Source organism: Pygocentrus nattereri, chromosome 5 (genome assembly GCF_015220715.1).
Source record: "Pygocentrus nattereri isolate fPygNat1 chromosome 5, fPygNat1.pri, whole genome shotgun sequence".
NCBI lineage: Eukaryota > Metazoa > Chordata > Actinopteri > Characiformes > Serrasalmidae > Pygocentrus > Pygocentrus nattereri.
Genome location: NC_051215.1, coordinates 48,547,843 through 48,574,211, shown reverse-complemented (window position 1 = coordinate 48,574,211; position 26,369 = coordinate 48,547,843). Strand labels below are relative to the sequence as shown.

At 42.1% G+C, this 26,369-nt stretch overlaps 1 protein-coding gene across 1 annotated transcript in view; it reads left to right on the top strand.

The window, feature by feature from the left end:
• Nucleotides 1-25,502, top strand: part of htt (huntingtin) — a 58,200-nt gene extending 32,698 nt beyond the window's left edge. The window contains 41 exon segments of the mRNA XM_017723796.2: nt 366-490; nt 777-887; nt 1,042-1,119; nt 2,102-2,325; nt 2,409-2,487; nt 2,999-3,160; nt 3,306-3,361; nt 3,670-3,818; nt 4,052-4,188; nt 4,271-4,387; nt 4,564-4,686; nt 5,782-6,032; nt 6,185-6,327; nt 6,608-6,818; nt 7,075-7,216; nt 7,442-7,621; nt 7,808-7,984; nt 8,751-8,827; nt 9,026-9,164; nt 10,179-10,301; nt 10,467-10,683; nt 13,691-13,836; nt 14,015-14,192; nt 14,301-14,390; nt 14,487-14,671; nt 15,309-15,435; nt 15,530-15,633; nt 15,732-15,886; nt 16,208-16,347; nt 16,449-16,531; nt 16,642-16,772; nt 17,367-17,463; nt 17,465-17,500; nt 18,306-18,461; nt 18,635-18,825; nt 19,852-19,966; nt 20,492-20,705; nt 21,049-21,154; nt 21,315-21,477; nt 21,971-22,131; nt 22,359-25,502. Coding sequence (XP_017579285.1) covers nt 366-490; nt 777-887; nt 1,042-1,119; nt 2,102-2,325; nt 2,409-2,487; nt 2,999-3,160; nt 3,306-3,361; nt 3,670-3,818; nt 4,052-4,188; nt 4,271-4,387; nt 4,564-4,686; nt 5,782-6,032; nt 6,185-6,327; nt 6,608-6,818; nt 7,075-7,216; nt 7,442-7,621; nt 7,808-7,984; nt 8,751-8,827; nt 9,026-9,164; nt 10,179-10,301; nt 10,467-10,683; nt 13,691-13,836; nt 14,015-14,192; nt 14,301-14,390; nt 14,487-14,671; nt 15,309-15,435; nt 15,530-15,633; nt 15,732-15,886; nt 16,208-16,347; nt 16,449-16,531; nt 16,642-16,772; nt 17,367-17,463; nt 17,465-17,500; nt 18,306-18,461; nt 18,635-18,825; nt 19,852-19,966; nt 20,492-20,705; nt 21,049-21,154; nt 21,315-21,477; nt 21,971-22,131; nt 22,359-22,572 — 5,813 coding nt within the window. The 3' untranslated portion in view covers nt 22,573-25,502.
• Nucleotides 25,503-26,369: the final 867 nt, after the last annotated feature.

The window sequence follows — 26,369 nt, the reverse complement described above, 5'->3', positions numbered from 1 at the left end:
CAGACAGAGAGACGGGCACAGAGAGAGGGTCAGAGCGAGCGAGAGAGAGGGACTGATACAGAGACAGAGAGAGAGGGACGGAGACGGGGACAGAGAAAGAGAGAGGGACAGAGAGAGCGCTTAGCAATAGCAGGCTGAGAGGTGAGCAGCACATTGATATAAGATGCTGTACTTGTCGGACTTTTTTTCTAAAATGTTTGTTTTCATTTTCAGTTCCTGCCGTTTCTGAGTTAAACCTGCTGAGTTAGACCAGCAGCTCTTGCTGCTGTTGTTGTCGTCATCGTGAAACAAAAAATTACAAACACATTAGTAAAATCTTGGTTTACTGTTGGGCTCTAAACTTTACATCCTCCTTTTTAACACAGGTAGACCAGCAGAAAGCACAGGAACAGTTCCAGTGAGCAAATCCACCTCAGTGGGCAGCTTCTACCACCTGCCCCCTTACTTGAAGCTGTATGATGTGCTAAAAGCCACTCATGCCAACTATAAAGTTAGTGTGCTTTAATTAAAGACTTTAGATTTTCTTTTAGACATAAGTTCTATGGAGTTGTTATTCCTCCTCATTTAATCTCTAAAGAGAACATCTGGTTTCTTGTGTGTTGTTCTTTTGCTCTTGTTGTGGAGGCATGCATTTTTCTGTTTTTATTTATGGGGCATATCCTTCATCTTTTTTTTTTTAACCATGGTGAAGTAACAGATTAGTGTATTAGATCTGAGTGTTATTATTTGTCTTGACCTGGATATTTTCCCATCTCTTACTTTGTGGGTGTTTCCAGGTAACGCTGGACCTCCACAGTACAAATGAGAAATTTGGCAGCTTCTTGCGTTCAGCCCTTGATGTTTTGTCCCAGCTGTTGGAGCTGGCCACCCTGCACGACATTGGCAAGGTAGGCCTGCATTTACTAAGATAAATTAAAATATCACATTTATTTGATTACTTTGTTTAATGTTGGATTTTAGCAGTGTGTGTGGATTCAGATATGTTGTGGATTCAGCTCAAAAATGAATTAAAAAGAGACGTTCTCCTTTTGTCTTTGATAGTGTGTGGAGGAAATCTTGGGCTATCTAAAATCCTGCTTCTCACGTGAACCTACGCTGTCCACCGTGTGTGTACAACAGGTGTGTCACCTACTTAAGCCAGTGTTTCCTGCAGATGTGACATGTACTTTGATGCTGAGGTGTAACACAGTTTATATGTTAACGTGGTTGGTTAGTGTAGTGGGTAACACCTCTGCCTTCTACGCTGTAGACTAGGGTTCAATCCCCACCTGGGTAAACACCCTACACTACACCAATAAGAGTCCTTGGGCAAGACTCCTAACAACGCATTGGCCTACCTGTGTGAAATGATCAAACTGTAAGTCGCTCTGGATCGTCTGGATCGTCAGCCAAATGCCGTAAATGTATATAAATAACATTTTATTTGTGTTGAAATGTCCACAGCTATTACAAATCCAGAGTTTTTCATGTGCAAGACTATGTAGGCATGTTGGTTATGTAGAAATAAGAACAATCAACAAACTGCTGTGTGTATGAAAAAATCAGATGGTCTGATCTGCTGCTTTATGCATGCGTGACGTATGCGTACGTCGTATGCCGTCTTTTGGTATATAGCTCATTTTTCAATCAGCATCTTTCTTAGTTATTTTAAGGTACGATGATTTTTGAGCCTTTTGGCTGTACTAGGTTGCGCTACAGCATGAAAACCAGTGTTTATGCCCTCTGGCAGGGGAAAAGTGGTGAATTTTAAGTGTTAAATGACTTACAGGAGTCTCCCAGCAACAGTTAAAATGGACAAAACCATAAACGCTGGCAAAGGGTTTAAGCACACGTCAGAAACAAAGATGTAATCTGTTCCTTGATTAACATCTGCTGGAATTATGAATTTACTCTTCCCTAATATATAGCCATATTTCCGACTGTGTTTGAGTTAGGTTTAAGCTGGTCAGGTGAATATGAAGCACTGAAGGGTACCCGAGCTATGGCTCTCTCTTTGCCCGCTTCCCCCTTTTCTTGGATTATCTCATTTGAAACTCGCCCTACAGCAGGAAAATGGTGAGGGCCTTCTTTATTGAATATTATTCTTGCGTCACCCCCACAGCTGCTGAAGACCCTCTTTGGGACGAACCTGGCCTCCCAATACGATGGGGCCTCCTCCCATCCATGCCGATCTCAGGGAAAGGCCCTGCGTCTGGGCTCATCCAGCTTGAGACCAGGCCTCTACCACTACTGCTTCATGGCACCGTACACACACTTTACACAGGCTCTCGCAGACGCCAGTTTAAGGAACATGGTGCAAGCCGAACAAGAGCAAGATGCGTCAGGGTGAGTAAAAGGACAAGCACATAAACTCTTCCATCCTTTCTCAGGCCTTTGTGTGACTGGATGTTTTCCCTGTCTTCCCACAGATGGTTTGACGTGATGCAGAAAGTGTCCAATCAGCTGAGGTCCAGCATCACCAACGTAACACGCCATCGAGGAGACAAGGTAAAGTAGCTTATAAAATCTAAAAGTAAGATTAGCCTGATCGTCAGCCCTCCATCTCACTGACCATCTGATAATTGCCTTGATTGTACACTGTGTTTACATGACACTCAGCTGCTGATATCTTGTGATACGGTCATTTGAAATCCAGAAGCAAAGAGAATTTGGTTTCACTTTCTTTTTATAGCCCCCAATAGATTAATTATCAGTAATAGATGTTCAAATTAATAACAAACTATCTATTGAATCTCAGTTGACTTTTAGGGTTAGGGGTCCGATTTTAGGGTATTAACATCCCTATTATGTTTACTGTGGAATGTAATACAATATAAAACTGAGAGATGAATGTTCTGCAGAAACATCCTTAAAGTTCCTGTTTATGTTTAATGTCCTTTTTAATGTGCCAGTAGCTTTGAGTGGTTGATTCTTATGGATTTTGACAAAGCTTGATACTAAAACTGATGTTATATGTACATATAAAGTAATGTAACGCTGAGCATCATGTGTGTTTCAGAATGCCATCCACAACCACATTCGCCTGTTTGAGCCGTTGGTGATCAAAGCGCTGAAGCAGTACACCACCAGCACCTCTGTGGCTCTGCAGAGACAAGTACTGGACCTGCTTGCTCAGTTAGTGCAGCTCAGAGTCAACTATTGCTTGCTTGATTCAGATCAGGTGAGTCACATAACTACTCATATGTGATGATCTCTGAATCAAAGAAAAGATTCAAGATTCATTGCCTGTTAATAAAACTAACTGTGGATTCAGTCTAGAAACAGCATTAGTAAGTAAGGTTAATATGTTCTAAACTGTGTTTCAGGTGTTCATTGGCTTTGTGCTGAAGCAGTTTGAGTATATTGAGGTGGGGCAGTTCAGGTGAGCACACTTGCAGTTTTCAGCCACTTCAACCGTTAGTCAACACAGCAGACGGTGCTGACCAAGAAAGAATAATGCCGATGCTTTGTTAATATAAATTTGTCTGTAATTTTCATGTTGTAAACTTGCTGTTTTATTGTTGCATAAAACATGAAACTAAACTTTGCGTAGCAGAATTGCCGGAACATTTGCACAGCTTGTATTTCTTGGTTTTGTAATTTTCTAGTCAAATTTTGCGCTCATGTTAACAATTTTGTAGGAGCGGCCAAAGCTTTAAAATTTCTGCTCCTCTCTTTCTCTTCATGCAGGGATTCTGAGGCAATCATTCCCAATATTTTCTTTTTTCTGGTGCTGCTGTCGTACGAGCGGTATCACTCCAAACAGATCATCAGCATTCCAAAGATTATTCAGCTTTGTGATGGCATCATGGCCAGTGGCAGAAAAGCAGTTACCCATGGTGTGTGACATGCACAAATGTGCTTATGTTACTGCTTTATTTATTTTTTTACTATATACCATCTCTTTTGTACAGCTCTTATATGATGACAGAAAACACTGCCTTTGATTAACATTTAAATTGTTGACTTCAGTAGTTTAGTAATAATATGCAGAGTTACAGCACTTGGAGTCTTTTATTCCTTGACTTTGAGCTTCCTGATGTCCATTCATGACTTGTGTGTTGCCTTTCAGCAATACCCGCCCTGCAGCCTATAGTGCATGACCTTTTTGTGCTCCGGGGCTCCAATAAGGCTGATGCAGGCAAAGAGCTGGAGACCCAAAAAGAGGTGGTTGTGTCCATGCTTCTGCGACTTATACAGCACCACCAGGTACCACCGAATTTCTGTCTGTGTTCTGTGTGTTCCATTACACTAATATGTTTTTTGATGAATTTATAACCTGTGTTTGTAGGTCTTGGAGATGTTTATCCTGGTCCTACAGCAGTGTCATAAGGAGAATGAAGATAAATGGAAGAGGTTGTCACGGCAGATTGCTGACATAATCCTGCCAATGATTGGCAAACAACAGGTATGATTAAATGTTGTCTTGCTGTTGTTCTGCCAATTTAGGGCTCTGGATTTCATTGATTGAAGCTTGTAACTATTTAAAAATTCATTCATGAATAGTAATGGTCTTACTAATCTTCAGATAAATACACAGACGACACCCATGTGTGTAATACTCCATATGCATATATGTTTCAGATGCACCTGGATTCTCCTGAAGCATTAGGAGTGCTGAACACATTGTTTGAGACCGTGGCTCCGTCATCTCTGAGACCAGTGGACATGCTCCTGAAGAGCATGTTCGTCACCCCTTCCACAATGGTCAGAACACCCAAACACAAATGAACCATGTTGACTCGTGACCTGCCATCAGGCTTTGTCTCTAGATCTCTCGTTTGTGTACATCACTTGACCTAACGATTCACGTTACTCTGAGTGAGCATTTATACTTCCCTTGGTTGGAACCAAAGCAGATAATGATGCTTTCTTCCGTTTTAGTTCTGGATTGCTTGGCATTCACACCAACGTTTAACATCAAACCGAAAGATGTAAATAAAAACCATATGAGTAAAATGTAACAACATGACATGCAATAAGTAGGTCCACCAAACATGCTGTTCTTGGCTCTGTTTGGGCTCATTGGTTTTATTAAGATTAAGTGACCCTTATTAGTCCCACAGCGGAGAAATTTCACCTCCGCATTTAACCCATCCGTGAAGTGAAACACCACATACACACTAGTGAGCGCACACACACTAGGGGGCAGTGAGCACACTTGCCCAGAGTGGTGGGCAGCCCAATCCGCAGCGCCCGGGGAGCAGTTGGGGATTAGGTGTCTTGCTCAAGGACACCTCAGTCATGTGCTGTCGGCTCTGGGGATCGAACCGGCGACCTTCCGGTCACGAGGCTGGATCCCTGACCTCCAGCCCACGACTGCCCCATATTTCCGTCTTGTTTTGTCTGTTTTGAGATATTAGAGCAATAAGCCATGAGACTCTTTGCATTACTATGGTTTTTCACGATGCAAAGCAGGGGCCCTTGGCTTTTCTGCGCACCAGTTTTTGAATGTCATGTTTTAATCAAACCAAATCTGCCCAGTTTGATTGCAACTTTTAGCTATTTTCGTAGCCTTTTTACCAAGTTTATAGGGCTTATTTAAAGTTCTGTTAACATTTTTAGCTGTCTGCTAATTATATAAATAAGGTTCATGATCTAATACAAAAACATAGTTCAGTCCTACATAAAACATATTTTTACATTAAGTAGGGACAGTAAGGACTGATCTACGCTTAGTCTGATCAGGTTTTACAATGTAGCTTCTATAATACCCAATTTTAAGAACTCATATCATGGTTACTGTTTGGCTTGTGTCTCTTTACCTGAAGTATTCAGGCCCTTCTTTTGCCCTTGCTGTAGGCATCAGTCGGCACAGTGCAGCTTTGGGTGTCTGGTATTCTGGCAATCCTTCGTGTGCTCATCTCCCAGTCCACAGAGGACATCATTCTGTCCCGTGTCCAGGAGCTGTCTCTGTCTCCATATCTTCTCTCCTGTCCTGCCATCTGCCGTCTTCGCAATGATGACCCTTTACCTCCAACTGTCCCGACAAGTGCTGCAGTAGAGACTAATGGAGAACCACAGCGCTTCCCGCCCGAAGAGACTTTTGCCAGGTAAGTACTGCCGTCATCGATGCTGCTTAGCTATTTAGGAGTGACAGCATAGTAACTGCATATTGATGAAATGTCAATCCGTTTCCACTTATTCTCCTTCTGTTTACTCGTCATTTCTCTTTGTTCATCTCTCTCTTCATTCTGTTGATCAGATTCCTTTTGCAGTTGGTTGGAGTGTTATTAGATGATATATCTAGTAAGCAGGTGAAAGTGGATATGTCTGAACAGCAGCACACTTTCTACTGCCAGCAACTGGGCACTCTTCTCATGTGTCTCATCCACATCTTCAAATCAGGTAGTCACACAAATCTGAAAACAAAGACAACTACATAATGATCAAATTTGATTTTTGTGTGTTGTGTGTTACACTGCCCGTCTTTAAATAAGAGGAGGTACTCTGGGTTAGTTCAGTGAGATGCAATAGGGTCTAAAACACACAAACTTTCTTAAAACAGGTTAATATAAGGTTAATATAATGTGTGCGCTGCCACCTTTTCAAATTCTATACATTTCGATTTGCACTACACTTCCCATAACCTCAATGCCATCTTTCTGCTTGTTCTGCTGCTCTGAAGGAATGTTCCGGCGGATCACGGCTGCTGGCAGCCGTCTGCTGAAGGCGGAGGGGGGTGAGGCAGGCAGTTTCTACCCTCTGGAGGGGCTTAATGGTCTGGTGCTGCAGCTCATCACCACGCACCCTTCCTTAGTGCTACTCTGGTGCCAGGTGCTGCTCATAATTAACTACACCAACTACACGTGGTGGTCTGAAGTGCACCAAACACCTAGGTATGTTTACTTTTGGGAGTTAACTGGGACCTTTTCTTTCCACCTCATGTACCATGTGTGATACGAATGACAAAAAAGCCTTGTCTTATCTTTTCTTCTTAAAACCATCCAGCAGAGTTCAGAAGTATGCTTTGCGGTTTCTTAAACAGTCGTTTGAAAAAGAAAATCCCTTTTTTTTCTCTTGAGTGTTTGCAAATCAGTGAGTTGATTTGAGAAACATTTATTACAGTTGCTCTCGTATGCTCTATTTCTTGAGGAGACACAGTCTGTCCAGCACCAAATTGCTGAGTCCTCACTCCTCCGGAGAGGGAGAGATGGAGAAGCCGGAGGGGAAGCAGGCCATGTGCAACAGAGAAATTGTGCGCAGAGGAGCACTCATCCTCTTCTGTGACTATGTGGTGAGACTTTTCTGTCTAAATCTAACAGGGCAGGTTAATAGAAGTAACAGAATATCTTCTCTTAGTTTCCTTTGCACAGTGGCTTTTTGAGATTAGTGTAATTGTCTCTTTCCCTGTCGTTCTCGTATAGTCCTGTACTCATTGTGTACTGTGTCTTGTTGTGGTTCTGTGTTTGGACACTTTTTTTTTTCCCCCTCATATTTATTCTCTCTTACTCTCTCTCAGTGTCAGAACCTGCATGATTCAGAGCACTTAACCTGGCTGACGGTGAATCATGTCCGGGATCTGATCAGTCTGTCTCATGAGCCGCCTGTGCAGGACTTCATCAGTGCAGTGCATCGCAACTCCGCAGCTAGTGGACTCTTCATCCAGGCCATCCAGTCCCGCTGTGAAAACCTTTCTACAGTATGTTGCACATATAAAAGTGCACACACACCACAAGCAGCAAGCCACGAGTTATAACATAGTCATGTGATTTAATGATGTATGTGACTTGTTCATGATAATTGTATGGTACAGCACAGGATATATTATGTCATATCGTCATGCTGCACACACCGTATTTACCTCGTCTTTTCTCTTTGCCTGTAGCCAGTGATGTTAAAGAAGACTCTACAGTGTTTAGAGGGGATTCACCTTAGTCAGTCTGGCTCGCTGCTCATGCTTTATGTGGACAAGCTGCTGAACACACCCTTCCGTGTGCTGGCCCGCATGGTGGACACACTTGCCTGCAGACGTGTGGAGATGCTGCTTGCTGAGACTTTGCAGGTCACACATAAACACCTCATTATCCCTGAACATCTGTTTAAAAAAATCCGCATTTTGCTGTGTATTATGGATATGGCCACCTTTCTGCTTTAGAACTATGAACAGAAAATTTTATAGAGATGTTACTCCAGGTATAACATGACCAAAGGTAGTGCCTTGTAGCCGTTTTAACATGTCAATTTGTTGGGTCAGAAAGCAAAGAACACAGCACATTCACACTTTTAGACAAAAGTCTGCATGTTAAAGGAGATCTGCTCTGTATTCCCATTTTTTTTACATTTTCCTTTGGTGTGTTATGAAGCTTTTGGTCCGTATAAACAGTCTGTAAAGTTACAAAGCCCGAATTACACACCAGAGGGAGTAGTGGTTCAGACTGATGCAACAGAAATGACGCCACTGCTAAAATAGCCACAGCGAGAACGTCCTGTCTGCAGACTGCATGTCAGAGTAAGGACATGTAATAATAGAGACAGACAGTGTGAGAAAAATGTGTTTTTGGAGCATGGAAGCATGTACATCTATTCCAGTAGAGCTCAAAAATACATTTATGAGCGTTCAAAATAAGCATAAAAGGACCTCTTTAAGTTTCATGAGTGTAATGATTTGATTCGTCCCAAAAAAACCGTAAGCTGTAGTTAGATGAAAAGTGCAGATATGTGGACAGCAGATAGGAAACTTGTGGGTTGTTTACCGTTCAGATCCAATAGAGGAAATGTGGCTTATTTATGTATGAAAATGAATTTCCTTTTCTCTTTGTTCTGTGTAGAACAGTATAGCTCAGCTGCCAGTGGAGGAGCTGGACAGGATCCAAGAATACCTCCAGACGAGTGGCCTAGCTCAGAGGTAGATTTGCTTACAGCAAGCGCCTCATTTCCTGCTTTATTCTGTTTACAGTGCCTTGTCAGGTCATGTCACTGTTTAGTGTTTGTGTATTTCAGTGCTCTTTTATTGTAGTGAGATTTCCAGGTAGCTGGCCAAAGTGAAAAGTTTGTTGCTGATTTGATCTTTTATTTTTTATTTTTTTTCCTTCTCCCCTAAAAGGCATCAGAGGTTCTACTCCCTGCTGGACAGGTTTCGAGCCACTGTTGCTGAGGAAACCACAAGCCCTTCCCCTCCCATTACCTCACACCCACTGGATGGGGACCCACCCCCTCCCCCTGAGGATGTTGTAGCAAGTAAGGTGAGGTTAAAGAGTTAGTTATTGCTGTCGTCGCGCTATACAAAATTTCAGCATTGTAGTCATGCAATAAATTGTGCGGAATTATTTACTTTTACGTTCGTTACGTTCTGTATTGACGGATTTGAGTCAAACTTTTTTCTGCTTATACAAAACGTTTCCATTTCTACTTCACAGTACAAAAGTGGTGTGTGTGTGTGTGTGTGTGTGTGTGTATGTATGTGTATGTATATATATATATATATATATATATATATATATATATATAAATATATATGTGTGTGTGTGTGTGTGTGTGTGTGTGTGTAATCTATCTATCTATCTATCTATCTATCTATCTATCTATCTATCTATCTATCTATATATATATATATATATATATATATATATATATATATATATATATATATATATATATATATATAATCTCCACTGTCTCCACTATATATATATATATATGGAGGTTCAGTTTCCACACCTTTTGAATGAACATTTCAAGTTCTTTCAATGAGCTATAAATCAAAAACAGTTCATTTGAAATCACACAAGCTTATGTTATTACCAGCGAGAACGTGTATTTGTGTTATGATGGTAGATGGACAACAGCCAACTAGATGTTCCATGTTTTTCAATGGACCAGTGACGGAAGCCTAAGCCGCAAAAGTGACCGCGTGCTACAGCCATCTAGCGACTCTTCAATCAAGAGTTCAGTTTTCCAAGCTTTGGCCATTGGCCGCAACCCTAAAATTTCCCAGATCTTGCTTTTTCTGGAAACATGAATCATGAATGCTTGCAGGTGAAATTCAGTGCCTGTGCAGAGAAAGCTGAACTTTGAACAACCTATTCAATTATGTTTATTGCAAAACCTTTGGGTGTGTGCGCTCTCTAATGTGACGTGTTTTTTTCAACATTGTGCGACTGCTGCATAAGGGTTAAGTTGTGTTACTTGTTCTCTGTTTTTTTTAGGTTGTTATTTTAACTCTTTTGTCTCTTTTTTGGGGGTTTTACATATCATAGGAGTGGTATGTTGCTCTGGTGAAATCCCAGTGTTGTTTGAAAGGCGAAAGAGCCCTCTACGAAACCACAGACCTGCTCACTAAACTCCCCCAGGCTGATCTGAAGGCCATCATGTCCTGCAAGGTATTCAACACCACCCACCATGTCTTTCTCACATCCGCATTTGTAAGACATAATAAATTGTAATACATGCTTTGCTTCACTGATGTGCATGCACATGTGCACATGAACTACTTGCATTACCGTTCTTGCATGCTTATGATTTGTGTGTTTGTCTCTCTCTCCCAGGACTTTAACCTGTGTCTGTTAGCTCCATGTTTGAGTGTTGGCCTGCAGAGGCTGTGCAGAGATCAGGGGGCAGTTCTTTTTGAGACCTCCCTACATGTGACATTTGAGCAGTTGGCCAGCATCACGGCGCTCCTTCCCTCCCCTCATCAGCCCCTCTTGCTCTCCTCCCAAGCCAGCATGGACTCCTCCTATTGGAATGCACTCAGCAGTGTGTATGGTGAGTTTTAGCAACTGGAAACATGTTAGGCTGTTAACTTGCAGCATGTTATTGAAAACCTCATTTATACTGCATAGATAGTCTACAACTCAATATGTTTGCACTTTTTTTATTTGTTTTTACTGAACTTATTAAAAACAGCAGGTTTAATAAGTAATAAAGCAATCCTTTATAATTTTGCTAAATCTCAAACATCTCAGCATCTTACACCAGAAAAACCGTGAGATCTGGGTTATCATTAGCTTATATATTACATTGTTTGTGTGTTTGTGTGTGTGTATATTAGGAGTCGCCCAATGTGTGTTTCTCTGTGTCTACCACTGTTGATTATTGGTGGACAAAGAGGCTCAAATTTAAGGCTGATAGCCACAAAAATGATTCACAAAACAACAATGGTGAGAAAAATGTGAACATCGTAAACTATTTGTGTAGAACTTTCAGTTGGTTGACATTTGGAAATTATGAGGAGACGATATGTTTTAAAATTAACTCTAAATCTATAAAAAATAACAAACTATTAAATAGCTCTTAACGGTAATGCACGTAAGAAGAATGTAATTAAATGATGCGCTATGCACATAAACAAACTAAAGCTCCCATATGATGGGTTTTATTTAAGCTAAGAAGTGCCCTAAGTGTGTGTGTGTGTGTGTGTGTGTGTGTGTGTATAGCTTGCATTAACATCCATCTAATGTTAGTTTCAGTATTTGTCTTTTTTTGTGTAGACGTTCATTAAGTCCGTTTCTCTACATATTTAATGCTATTAGTGGTAAAGCAAATGCTCAGGCTGTCATTCTAAAGTCTAAAGTAGGCCTGGGTGGTATAATTGGATATTGTCGGTCATGGAAAAGTAATTTGTTGGTGATAATTACCATTTTGGGGGAAAGCTTGGAGAGAATTAGAGAGGACCAATACCATTAAACATCTTGTGCACATGCTGGGAAATTAGGGCTAACGTCAAGATGTGTGTGCACCAAATATCAGTGTTTTGTGTGTGTGTGTGTGTGTGTGTGTGTGTGTGCGCTTTACCTACTGTGAGTTGTTTACCTTCTACTTGTTTTACTTTACATTTAAGTTTAGCCTTTGTGGATTAAACCGAAAATGAATGCCTTGGAGCTGTAGCTTGCTTCAGTAGGTCTTCAGTGTGTACAGCAATCAAGCTGAAGTGACTAGGTATTCACTCTAGACAAATTCCAGCCCTGTAGAAAAACTTCTACGGCTGGGAAAACAGGATCAGAAAAAGATAATAAATAAAACTGAATGGTATGTACCCAAAATTGTTTATTCACTTTTGCTGTTAAGGCTTTAAAACCATATGGTGGAGCAGTTTCCCCGCTGTGTCTGCTGCGTGCTTTTTACCGAGTAATATTTACTGTGTTTTCTGTACAGCTTCTTGGTTGTTAGTTGAATTATGAGCACAGCTATAATGATGGAAACGCCCCGTCAACAGGTCAGGTAGTTTTCAGAGGAGGTTGGGTTCATCACTATCATTTTATTTAATTGGTTTTATCAATTATTAATCAAAGTGTCCAAAAAAATGTTAGTTTACAGGAGTGGGGCATGTTAGAGGGTTGGATGGGGCCATATGACCAATAATCATGATTTTCTTTTTTTATTTAAGTGGAAAATATTGTGCTAATTATTTTTAGATGTTGCCCCGGCCAAGTCTTAAGACATTCATATCCAAATTTACTACATGGTCACTAATGTGACCAAATCAGAAGTCTGCCCACCGATTTCTCCAATGAACAGTCCGCTTGCTCTCACCATGTTATTGGACTGTGTTGGGCAGGTTTTGCACTATATAAAACTCACCTTGGGCTACAGTGGACAGTGAAACACAAGTCCAGACTCTGAAATCTGCCGATGTAGTGGTGTGAAGAGAACGAGTGACTAAAGTTTTCCCAAACGATTGCGCTCTTCATCCTCAGCATGTCTTTTATTGCGCCATGTAGATGCAACAGCATGTTACCTGCATTCCTCCCAGATTGGTTGATACGTGGTTCAGGTTTCAGCCAATCCGTAGTGTTGTGGGTGAGGACGCTGAGACAGCCTGCTGAAGCTTTGATTTAGTTGAATTTGATTCATCATACTAGGACCGGACGATATTACATTTCTTTATTTATTTGGTATCACGATAAATGACATTCCGTTATGCCACCGTACGTTTTTCTGAGCACAGCATGGATGTTGTCAGTGCTTAAACAACACTACCCAACTGTGTTTGATTAGAGAGAGAGTATAAAAAGCCCTGTTTAAACAGATTTAGTGCAGCACAGTACTATGCAGTAATGAAATGTTAAATACACATCAGATTCCAAGCTTTTTATAGTTTTTGTAAATTTTTATTTACTACTTTGTTCCAACTTATCAGATGGCAGGAAAAAATACATATTGCGACACTGTGTTTTTGTGAATTTTTGGAAGAATTGCAATATTTTGCCGTCTTGTCCAACTCCGTGTCAAAAGGCTGTGTGTGGGGCACTGAGCCAGGAGAGATTCTGCCAGGGTTCGCTGCGTTTACCTGAGCCAGTTCGTTACTTTTAATTAGTGAGAAGGGTGGAAAAACTTATTTAGTCCATGTGAGGTGGTAGTTTTCTCCGAAGAGGACCTCTTTCACCCGATGTCGGGGTTCATGTGTTTTATGTTGAAAGGTAAACGGAACATGTACCAGACTTCGTCTTGCAACTTTGATGGGCGTTCAAACTTGATTTTCCAATATAACCAACTCCCTTTGAGAACGGCATTATACCGTATACATTGTCACCTGTGGATTAACGTTCTTTGCCGTGGTTTGCCATGACTTCGTAGAGTGAAGGCAGCATACGCTAGATCATGTGCCGCTTATAAATGAAAACCATGCCCACTCAATGTCATGGTTTTTACAAATGCTCATGCATCGCCCAAAAGCTTGAATATCGGGTCTGGCTGATAATCAGTTGACCCCTTGTGTGTACTATTGTAAATGCAGTAACTGTGTGTGTGTGTGTGTGTGTGTGTGTTACAGGAGAGCCTGGCTTCTATCAGACTGTGGTGAGTGTTTGTGGGGCATTGAGTCAGTATCTACTGGCTTTGCCCAAACTGCCCTCTCCTCTGCAGATCCCTCCTGCTGCAGAACACCTCATCACCTCCTTCAGCACCCTTGCCATAGAGGTCAGTCACACATGCTGCGCTGCCATAGCACTTATGCTTTCATGAGTGTCTTTATAAATTTATAGATTATTCAACTGACATGAGAAGGGTTATTTTTTTCCAGATTTGTTTTTGCTTGCTTTTCTAGACTAATAAATCCTGTTTTTTCACTCTTTCTATTACTTTTCTTTCTCTGTAGCTTGTGGCATGGCGGTTGCTGCAGGACCTGCTACCTCTTAGTGTGGATGTGCAGATCAGCGTTTCCTGCTTGTGTCTGGCTCTTCAGCAGCCCACAGTCTGGACACACTTTGCCTCTCGTGCCTACCTCACACACACCTGCTCCATTATCCACTGCATTCAGCTGCTCATTTACTCAGGTGTGTGTTTGTGTAGGAAGGTGGACGTTTTTGCCCGCAGGTAACGTAACTGGCTGTACGCTGACTTGAATTGATTATGATCGATTATGAATTTTCTGCCCAATGCAGTTGCAGTCGGTCCTGGTGACCAGCTTGTCAGGCCTGAGAAGAAGTCACGCTCTGACCGTGACGAGGATCAGGTGGACTCTGCACCAGACAGTGAGTTTTGCGTACAGAGACATACACACTGAGCTCTGCTGGCACATGCTTCCATATGTCTGTGCCACTTGTATTTATGTTGCATGCGTATTTCAGATGTACGTGAGCAGCAGTGTTGTGAGATCATGGCTGAGCTGGTGGAAAGCCTGCAGAGTGTTCTCGCTCTTGGGCACCACAGAAACAGCAATATCCCAGCATTCCTTACCCCTACCCTTCGGAATGTCATAATCAGCCTGGCTAGGCTGCCTCTGGTCAACAGCTACACACGGGTCCCACCACTGGTGAGTGCCTGCGTGTGTGTGTGTGTGTGTGTGTGTGTGTGTGTGTGTGTTAGGGCTGTGACAATAAGCAAATTTGACTTTCACTTTAGAGCTCATGGCTTCTATAGTTTATTCTGTTTGCTTCTTTTTCAGTCAGAGCCTGAAACCCTTTGAGTGTCACAGTTTTTGAACTTGCCACTTAATGATGAATTTTAACAAATGCCTCTGTTTTTATTTGTAGGAAGTCCCTGCAGTGACTAAACATTAAACTAGCATTTTCCTTTCATAGCAGATGTTAGTTACACGCATGCTGCTCATGAATGTGTGTAAAACAGGGACTACAGTTTCAGATCACAGATTAGAGAACAGCACACTCATGCATACATTCCACCTATCGATTTCATTTCATGACTGTTATCAATTCATCAGATATTATTGATAAGTAGTCCCAGGCCGAGTTTGTTTCCGTGTCTGTGCTTTTTGGTTTCTTTGCATGCCTGGTGTGTGTGTGTGTGTGTGTGTGTGTGTGTGTGTGTGGGGGTGGGTGGGGGTGGGTGGGTGGGTGTGCGCATACATTTGTGCATTTGTAATACATTTCTGTTTGGTTGTGTGTGTGTGTGTGTGTGTGTGTGTGTGTGTGTGTGCATTTGTGTGTTAGGTCTGGAAGCTGGGCTGGTCCCCCAGACATGCTGGGGAGTTTGGGACAGCACTGCCTGAGATTCCTGTTGAGTTTCTCCAGGAAAAAGACATCTTCAGAGAATTCCTTTACCGCATTAACACTTTGGGTATGCGACAGACACACACGAGTCTATGGCCTACCGTCTTATGTTTATCAGAATCGTGTTTTATGATGTCATGCGTCTGTTTTGTGTGCTGCAGGTTGGAGCAGTAGGACTCAGTTTGAGGAGACATGGGCCACTCTATTAGGGGTGTTGGTCACCCAGCCAATCACTATGGACCAAGAAGAGGAGAGCCAGCAAGAGGTACAGGCATTGCTTCATTTTATGGAATAATAGAGAATTACTTTCCCCCCCACTGACAACTTATTAGTTTTCACTCTTTGTTGTTTCATGTGCAACAGGAGGATCTGGAGAGGACTCAGATAAATGTTTTAGCAGTACAGGCCATCACCTCTCTGGTGCTGAGCGCCATGACTCTGCCTGCAGCGGGGAACCCTGCGGTCAGCTGCCTGGAGCAGCAGCCACGCAACAAGAGCCTCAAAGCTCTTGACACCAGGTGCATTTCCTTATATTTTACATTATGGAATATAATAGAGCACTTTAGTGTTTTTAAAAGTAAGTGAAACTTCAAAGTTTACACTTCGGTCTTTTTATTAAAGCTAAACAGATTTGTTTATCCCTGGCAGTTTAGAGTGGCAGCTGAATGTAATAATGGTGGTCCCAGCCACTTTTGTTGGTGTTTTATAGTGGTGGTTCTGATTTATTTTTCAGTGATGGGATCAAACCCTGTGCTGTATTTGTGAAGGGAGTGTGCGAACAGTAAGCTGAACTCGTGTTAAACGTGTTATTCATAATAAATAATAAAATTGTGGTGCAGGTTTGGGCGAAAGCTGAGTGTGATCAGAGGTGTGGTTGAGAGGGAGATTCAGGCCATGGTATCCAAGAGAGACAATATAGCCACACACTTCCCTTACCAAGCCTGGGACCCAGTACCATCGCTGTCATCATCTTCTGCAGGTGAGGTCCAACCACACACGGTCATGCTCACCATTGTGGAAGGCCATCTAGAAATCGCTCTTACTTTTCCTGTTAAGGATTTTGTCAATTTATTTGCACAGGCACTCTGATCAGCCATGAGAAACTCCTCCTTCAGATCAACACGGAGAGAGAAATGGGCAACATGGACTATAAACTAGGCCAGGTTAGAGAGCCTAAAACCTACACACCCCAAAACTGTTGCACATCTGATTTGACTTCTTTCATAGTCAAGACTGTCTGGTCATGGAGATTGTGTTTCTATTACCACTGTAGGTGTCCATTCACTCGGTGTGGTTGGGAAACAATATCACTCCTCTGAGGGAGGAAGAGTGGGGTGAGGATGAGGAAGATGAAACTGATGCTCCAGCGCCTGCATCGCCGCCAACATCTCCTATTAACTCCCGGTAAGGCTTTATATACGTAGCTACACAATTAAGTGTCGCTTGCACAATGTATGTATATCTATCTATCTATCTATCTATCTATCTATCTATCTATCTATCTATCTAACTACCCATAACTTATGTAATCTAGTTCTTTGCCATATTTTTAGACATGTAGATCTGGATAACAATTATATATGTGTTTTAATTATTGATTTTATAGCCTTTGTAAGAACGCACAGGTGAAATTAGTCATTTTTCGTGATTCTGTTGTGTACAGTGTTTGTTACATGTATGTGTATTGTGTTACAGCCAGGTTGAATTGCATCCACATGCTCTAGATACAGCTACCATGGACATGTGTGCAATAAAAGAATATATTTATGTTAACGCTACAGATTTATTGTAAGATATATTTCAGTAATTAATGCATTTAACTTATATTTTAACACCCACCACCACCACATTCAGTACAGTGCATGTACCACACCACATTACTATGTGATAAGTCACACAATAGTAATGGATGGATCAGGGCACTGGACACAGTATAAAACTCATAGATGGAATTTCTGCAGACTGACCACAGTGCTGTCTGTCTTGTGTCCTCTTCAGGAAGCACCGAGCTGGAGTAGACATTCACTCCTGCTCCCAGTTCCTCCTGGAGCTCTATAGCCAGTGGGTCCTCCCTGGCAGTCCCAGCAATAGAAAAAACGCCTGTAGTGCTCATCAGTGAGGTGGTGCGTTCGGTAAGTATATACGTGCTCTGTGCAAAAGTCAGAGACCAGCTTTTTATTTAATCTATTTTTAATTGTATTTAATTTCCAGTCGGCGTGGCCATTAAGTAAAAATGATACATTTTTCTGTAGCAGCGAAATTCTGTAAACATTACCCAAAGGCCTCTAACATTAATTAAAAAATGAAATCTCAGTTTATAATTTCTCCACCCTTAAAAGAGATATTAGCCTCACACAAACCACCATAGCACACCTTAGCTGTCCTGCAGATTTCTTTCTCATGTGCATCTAAAATGACTAAAGATGATATTTTGAGGAGATTAGATGTAGTAAAATCTAAATCCAGTTTCCTAAATTGGAGAAAAGAAATAGAGATATAGAGAAAATAGTACTCAAAGACTGGCAGACCAAAAATAACTGTACCCATCACATAAAATGTGCTTAAAGCTTTCATCTTTCAGATGAAACACTTGCACTAAAACAAAAACATCTGAGATGCAGGGTAAGGGTCTCTGGACTGATGAGTGTAAACTTTTAAGCGGGATTACTTGTTTAATGAGAAGTAAAAAATGCAACCAACTTCTTAGACTAAACTTGTGTGTTCTTCTCAGACAAGGCTCTAAAGGCAGAGGGTTGACACTAAATAACTGGGGGGGTGAAGTGAAATAAAGACTGGAAATTAGATAAATGAAGGTGCTCTCTCAGGGTATTACTGGTTGTGCTGTAATGGTATTTTTTCTTTCTTTTGTTCTTTCATTTCTTTTGTTATCGCTGTTTAATTCTTTGTTTTTTCTTTTAAACCTCTGCCCCTTCTCAGCTGTTGGCGGTGTCTGATCTGTTTACGGAGAGAAATCAGTTTGATATGATGTTTTCCACCCTGATGGAGCTGCAGAAGGTCCATCCACCAGAGGACGAGATTCTCAACCAGTACCTTGTGCCTGCTATTTGCAAAGCAGCCGCTGTGCTGGGCATGGTGAGTGCGAGTGTGTGTGTGTGCGCGTGTGTGCGCGTGTGTGCGCGTGTGTGCGCGTGTGTGCGCGTGTGTGCGCGTGTGTGTGCGTGCGTGCGTGCGTGCATGTAAGATGGAATTGGTGAACAGCAGCTAATTTCAGGATTTGTAAAAATGCCTGTGTCTGTGTGCTTTAGGATAAGGTGACGGCAGAGCCGGTGTGTCGGCTGCTGGAGATGACACTGCGGAGCACTCATTTACCCAGTCGAATTGGAGCGTTGCATGGAGTTCTGTACGTGCTGGAGTGTGACCTTCTGGATGACACTGCACGCCAACTCATACCCACCGTCAGCGAATATGTACTGTCTAATCTTCGGGCCATCGCCCAGTAAGTGACACGTTTACTGTATATGTGCACGCAAACTTGTTTTCACTGAATACAGGCTCTCCAACCTTAGAACCATCTCTCAGTGACTAACATGCACAAGCTCATAGCCACTGGACTGTCCAATCACAAAGCCATGCGTTCTCCATAGAAGCTCCAGAGCATTCCCTCTTCAGTTTGTTTGTAGAGGGGACGCTTTGGAGCAGCCACATACAAATCTAAGGTTTGTGCAGATCAAAGGGATTATAAAGCCCCCCTAGCTGTGAAATTCCAACATCAACTGGAAAACCTTCCTAGAACAGAAGAGGCTGTTACTATAGCAAAGGCTGGCATAAACTTACTAGTGCTCTGGATTTTAAAACAAATGTTTGGCAAGAAATTGTCCCGATACTTGTGGATTCACAGTGCATGTACGCAAACACTAACCTGCCAGACCACTGTGGCTTTAGTGCCAACACCCAATGACTAACAAAACACTGAATATTTTCAGATGCACTGAATATCTAATATCTAATCTCAGAGTTTCTTCCACCAAGCACTGTCCACAGCCAGTTAACGCATACTGTTAAATGTTCCACAGCCAACTCGGGTTTTATCTGCTGTCAGCAAATGTCTGCCATTCATTTTTATCTTACAGTGATCATCACTGTCTCTCTAATCTCACAGCCATCAGAGCAGAACACAGCTACAGTTCTGCAGCTTGATAATACATCAGTAGAAGAGTGTGTGTCACATATGAGAGAATATGAGATAAGACCGAAATGGTAAGCAGCTAGTGTTCCACTTGATAGAAGACCTCACACTGACCACGGCTTTCTTAAGAATTTTAGCCCCCCGCGGTTAAAGCTGATGGCAGAGCCCGCTACATGCTGAGCCACGCTGCTTGGCGATCAGCTCCTCATTAGCTGTTAAAAATGGTGTCTCACTGAAAGCCAAGAAGACTTGACAGCTGGCAGATAATGTAATATGACTGTGAGTGTGTGTGTGTGTGTGTGTGTGTGTGTGTGTGTGTGTGGTGTTGTGTTTCAGCTGTGTGAACCTGCATAATCAGCAGCATGTGTTGGTGATGTGTGCTGTGGCGTTCTACATGATGGAGAACTACCCACTGGACGTGGGCTCAGAGTTCAATGCAGGGGTCATCCAGGTAAGGGTGTTTAAAAGGGGGATTTCATCGATTATTCAGAATTTCAAGTTAAGTTGTAAGAAGTTATTCAGGGTGGTTTCATTTCAAACGTGGCATTCCAGAGAAACTTTCCAGTTCAGATTTCAGTGGTGGTGATGGTGAGGTGTCAAGTGCCTCTGAGAACCTGCCTTACGGAAAACCTTGAAATGGTTCTGAGCATGTTGGGTGATGTCTCAGACTTTGTTTTACGATAGTTTCGCGACAAGGTTGTGTCCTAAAATGTCTTTTTAAAAACACATTCCCTTTTCACCATTACTTAATATTATCAACACTTTACTGGACGGTCTGGATAGCAAATCAAAAAATCTACAATTCAAAGCTGTTTTATGTTCCTAGAATGGCACGTTTCCCACCAGACCACTCTGAATTACTTTTTTTAAGTTTCAGTTTTTTAAAAAATCATCTCCCTATTTCTGTTTTAACGTTTTGCCCGTTACATTAAATTTCTTTTTTTGTCTTCGTGTTCTGTTTCGTTTATCGCTTCAGCTGTGCAGTGTAATGCTCTCTGCTAGCGAGGAAGCCACTCCATCAGTGATCTATCACTGCGCGCTGAGAGGTCTGGAGCGGTTGCTACTGTCCGAGCAGCTGTCACGGATGGACGCAGAGACGCTGGTGAAGCTGAGCGTGGATCGCGTAAACATGCCTAGCCCGCACCGCGCCATGGCCGCCCTGGGTCTCATGCTCACCTGCATGTACACAGGTGTGCCTGGAGAGGAAGGCAGGACACATTTCAGCTCACCTTTTCCCCCCACTGACCCTTTTACTAACCAGCACCTGCAGACCAGCTGCCTCCCTTATACTAACGAGTCTTACTAATGCACAGCAAACCGACACACTGTTGGTCTTTGATGACGAGGTTCCGTAAATATTTTGTTTTCCGTATGAGATCTGCTGTGGAGCTTTGAAGAATAAGAGAAGGATGCACAGTAGTTTGGAATGGTTTAAATTAAGTTTCCTCCTGTTTTATTAGATGAGTAGATGGCTAGATGTTACTTTACTTGATGTTCGCCGTAACTGATGGACATTTTGCCTTCCTTCTGCAGGGAAGGAGAAAGGGAGTCCCGGTCGCCCGACTGATGCAGATCCCACAGCTCCCGACAGCGAGTCGGTTATCGTTGCCATGGAGCGTGTCTCGGTTCTCTTTGACAGGTAACATCTGAGCTCATCTGATCAAGATATAAACGTACTGTTAATATAGTTCCTCAGTTAAACGCTCAGGTTCATTTTGTTTGTTTCTTGTTTATAGTTTAGATGTCCGATTAGATGAATTTGTGGACTAGCTTGTTGATGTGTTGTCCTCTGAATGCAGGATCCGAAAAGGTTTTCCTTGTGAAGCAAGGGTGGTGTCTCGCATCCTGCCACAGTTCCTGGATGACTTTTTCCCGCCGCAGGACATCATGAACAAAGTCATCGGAGAGTTCCTGTCCAATCAACAGCCTTACCCACAGTTCATGGCAACAGTGGTTTATAAGGTGGGTTGTGTTTTGCTTTTGTTCTTTATACTCAGAGATGCTGTCATTTCAAACGTTTATTATATTTGATGTTCTTTTACATGTACATTCTAGCAGTATTTATTTATTTATTTGCTATGATTTCATGTCAACAAGCCAGTAATTTATATAAATACTTCTTTTTCTGTGATTAATGTTAATGTGGTTAAATAACAAAGACGGACTTTGTCAGCAGAGCCTCTATTTGTTATTTTTGCCGTGAACTAAATAAATAGTTCACTACTTCTGCGCTGAGAGAGATTCATGAGTTTGGGTGCAGTATGGTAAATACAAATGAAGCCTGACATCAAAACCTATAGAGATATGGGTTACTTCTAGTTAGTTAAGTGATTTGAGGTTTCCAGTCATTTTTCAGAGTAGCAAATTGTTGACAGTGTCAGTTACAGTGTTTTCATGATAAGAGACACATTACCTTGGCATAGACGTTGATTATAATTTGTGTTCCTTGTTCCAGGTGTTTCAGACACTCCATGCCACAGGCCAGTCCTCCATGGTGCGAGACTGGGTGCTTCTCTCCCTTTCCAACTTCACACAGAGAACACCTGTTGCCATGGCAATGTGGAGTCTGTCCTGCTTCTTTGTCAGTGCCTCCACTAGTCAGTGGATCTCTGCCCTGTATCCTTAAACATGCCCACAAACATTATACACAGTGCCTTTTGTTAGTATTCTCTGCTTGTCTCATTTTACTGTACCCCTGAGCCAGGAGGTACTGTGCTGGAACACTTTGCTCACACCCATTTCAAACACCTGCCAAATAGATAGTAAACCAGGCTTTCTTTATTTCTCCTCTCCATTTTTCCCTTCTCCGTTTTATTATCCTTAATTCCTCTCTTCTCTTTCAGCCTGCCTCATGTGATCAGTCGCATGGGCAAGTCAGACACTGTGGACGTTAGCCTGTTCTGTCTGGTTGCCATGGACTTCTACCGACATCAGATTGACGAGGAGTTGGATCGCAGGTCCTTCCAGTCTGTTTTTGAGATGGTGGCATCACCCGGTAGCCCTTATCATCAGCTACTGTGCTGTCTGCAGAGCATCCACCAGGACACCTCGCTCTGAGACAAGCCAGAATAATTATACCAAGATGTGAGATGGACCGTAACGCTATACTAGCTTAAATCTGAACGAGATACACCATAATAATTCAGCCACGGTGATCACTTTGAGCTATATTGCTTTTAGACTGACCATAATAAAGAGCACTTTAGACTGACCATAATACAGTCTATAGTGCTCTAAAAGGCCCTATTATAAGATATGGCCTCATACCAGGAGCTGAATGGGGACCTAGGCAGTCTGCTGTGATGTTGACCAATGGAATTTCAATCAGTTTGAAGTTATTGTATCCTTAAGATGCTAGATAGTCCCTTAATGCTTTTGGGGGGGGGGGGATGGAATGGTCGATCTTTAGGTGTTATCGAGGCATATCGCTTCTATAGATGCAGAGGATGAGTCTTGCCTTCACTCTGTTCAGAGCTGACTCTCAGACTCAGCATCTGTAAGGAAATCGACAATGGAGCGCAACTGGTCTGACCTGAAACGGTTAGATGGAACGTCACATAGCTGATATGGGTTAAAACAGCAGGTCATTCAGGCTGGCAAGCGAGTCATTTTACATGGTGATCAGAAACATCGCACTGCTCACAGCCTCTTTTGTATCAGTAGACATTCAGGATCCGTTTTTTTCCAGCCTTGCAACTTTTTTGCGACTCTTTTTAGCGTCGTCACTCGCTTAACTATCCCACAACAGCATCAACACGTAGATGGGCTGCCCAGTCAGACGTCGCCGTATCAACACGTAATGGTAAACATATTTCAGGAAAGTTCACTATTTAAGATGTTTACTGTTCAGCTTGGATCTAGCGCACCCAAGTTGGATGCATCCTATATGATTGTGGTTCTCAACCTCACCCCACCATTTAAGCCCTTTCCCACCCTAGAAGCAGTTAGAAAATATATTTTTTTCCCTTCTTGCTCTTAAATCATTCCTTTTGCACAAACAATGCATCAGTTTGCCCTTTCTGACTTTTAGCACTTGGAGAAAATCACCTTAATTGCAAACTGACTATGTATCTCTCCCTGACGCGAGGGAGCTGCTTAAGCCATGTTGAAACGAGAAGATGAAATTATTTCCATGTATTTAAAACATAAAATGTGCTAGATGACTTTGTTTTTTGGTGCAGGTAATAGAATGGGCTGGTGTGAAGTTTACTATTCTCCCAGGTCCAGCTGACTTTAATTTTAATGTTTTTTAAAAATGAAAATAAGATACTTGCTTCTCATTTATAAGCCCTCTAGGAAAGGCTTTGAAATAGCCATAGTGCTTGATGTTGTTGTTTTTGTTTTTTTTAAAAGATTGTTTATTCACAGCACATAAAAAAATCAGTACTTTAAGGCAGCATCTGAAACTGCTGCACATGAATTTACATTGGTTTAATGTAATCTAGTTACACCATCATTGTTAGTTCGCTTTGATTTTTTTTAATGCTCAGGATGTAACGTGATTTATTGATGTAGAGTCACAACTGGAAGTCTGTCTTTTATGTCCAGTGTCGAAATCATGTAAAATTTATGTAAAAAGAGAAGAAATATTTGTGTTCAACTTCTAAAGCTCTGTGGTGCATGAGGATAGCCACCAAAAGAAAAGATGGCATGAAGATCACAGTTGCTGAATGTGTGCAAACTACTACCCGCCGTGAAGACGTGTGCCCAAGTATCAGAGACACGGTCGAATTACTGAATTTGACAAACTGACAGCTATTCACTCTTTAAAGGCCTGGAATGAACGATCACGTTATATTTGCTTTGACTGCATAGACATCACTTCACTGTAAATAGAAGCCTACATAAGTCAACAACCTGGCAACATCTTGTGTATTTAAGCCTGCAGCATGCCGTCGTCTGCTTTCAATATTAAATCGGTATTTTCACGTGATGTCAAACATACAGTGGATGGGGGCCGCTTTGTTGTGGTCGGCTTAAGTATAGTGACCACTGAGAAACGTGGAAGGAATCGGGCAGGTTGTCTTTAGGTGCCCCGGCATGCTTATCGGCTCTAATATGGCAACGGAGTTTGTCGGTCTTGTTGCATTACAGTCATAGCTTTAGGTATGTTAAATATGAACTAATATCCAGTGCTGTCCGCGATGTTTTAGTGGTATAGAGAGGCAGAGAAATCCAGCCTTTGACATTCTCACAGCTGAAGTGTACCCTTGTATAGACACACTCGGTCAATCTTTCTTCATGCACACAGAGGTTTCTCAATTGTAAAAGCGTTCTTTTGGCGTCCGGGTGCTCCAAATTCTGCATTTACACAATAAACTTTTAACTCCTGTGTTGTTTGGTAGATACTTTTAAGATGCGAAAGCTTACGGGACTGCAAAAAAACCCCGAGTGGAAGCTGGAATGACTCCCAACGCTGTAGGTGTTGAAATCAGCCACTCCTAAAACTTCATAGCCTGTTTCAAGAATTAGTGGGCTGCTTTGATGGGTTTCGCACATCCCAGGTTTGGATGACACCCCCTCATTCCTGTGCTCGAGCCCTGAGAATACAGGATGCGCTTTCTTTTATTTTCCCTCGTTTTCTCTTCCAATTCTCCAGCCCCCCCCCCTCCCTGCGTCCTTCCTTCAGTCATGATCTGAAGGTCCATTTAACTCATTGTAATTGAGGCATAGATCAATCAGTATGCGGGGACAGTAGATGGACTTTCTGCCCCGCCAGTGCTCGTCGGGTAGGGAAGGTTGGCGGGTGTGTGAGTGAGTGTACTCGGTTCAGAGCAGCGGTGTTGGGAGGCTGTGATAGTCCTGCACTGGAGCCTCCTGAACACCTGCCGTTTCTGCTTTAAGTATTTCAGCGCTCTTCTGCAGGCTTGATGCCGTCGAATGAAGACAAAGTCGTTGTATTTAATGTAATGGCTTATTTTAATATAAAATTACTGGAAAGATTATAATGTAGTAATAAAATGAAGAATAAAATGTTTAAAAAAGTTTTTTTGTTCGTTCGCCTTTCCTTTGTTCCCTTGTAGCCTGAGTTGTCAGTTGTTTTGCAGCCCTTTTGCTTTTTTTCAGTAGTTTTGTATTTTTATTTACATTTAATTTTCATTATGATCATAATTTAAAGGGGACAGCTACACTTCTACACTTTTACTGATATTTGTGCGGATTAATCGAAAACAATTTTCTAATACGACCGTTTTCCAGTTTTTTTCTGATCATACAGGATTAAGCTGTTTATCTTAATGCTTCCTTAGGACTTATATGTAAATGAGCTCTGTTCTGATTTGCTGCCCTGTATTGTGACCCTGTTCAAAAATCAGCCCAGTGCTCCTCATAACAAGGCTAGTCTGCTGTAGGATGAATAGTGGATGTGTGTGTTGCTTTTCTTGCCGTCATGGTAACAGTACATTTAAAATGGTCTGTTTGCATCTTGAATTCCCTAATCTGGACTCGGTAGCGAAGGGTAAACGTGTCTGAAAGGTGAGGCTTATTCAGTTTTCCATGTGGACCCTTAAAAGTGCCAACTCCTTTCAAATCAGAGTAGCAGCCAATAGCTTTAGACGGCTGTGTGGGACAGTATGTAGTGATAATCCTCTCAAACACTTAGCAGGGTGTTAACAGTCTCAGCAGATCAGGGGGGGAATCTCAGGCCAGCCAAGAAAGAGGCGAGATCTGTTAGTCTTGAAAATGAGAGGCTGATGGGCAGACAGTGTGTGTGTGTGTGTGTGTGTGTGTGTGTGTGTGTGTGTGTGGGGCCATGCTGGCAGTGTTGGACTGAACTGTAGTACACACCGGCCTCTAGACTGAAGTGATGTTGTGGACTGTTGATTTACTAATCAGCAGCTGATGGTCTCTGTCAA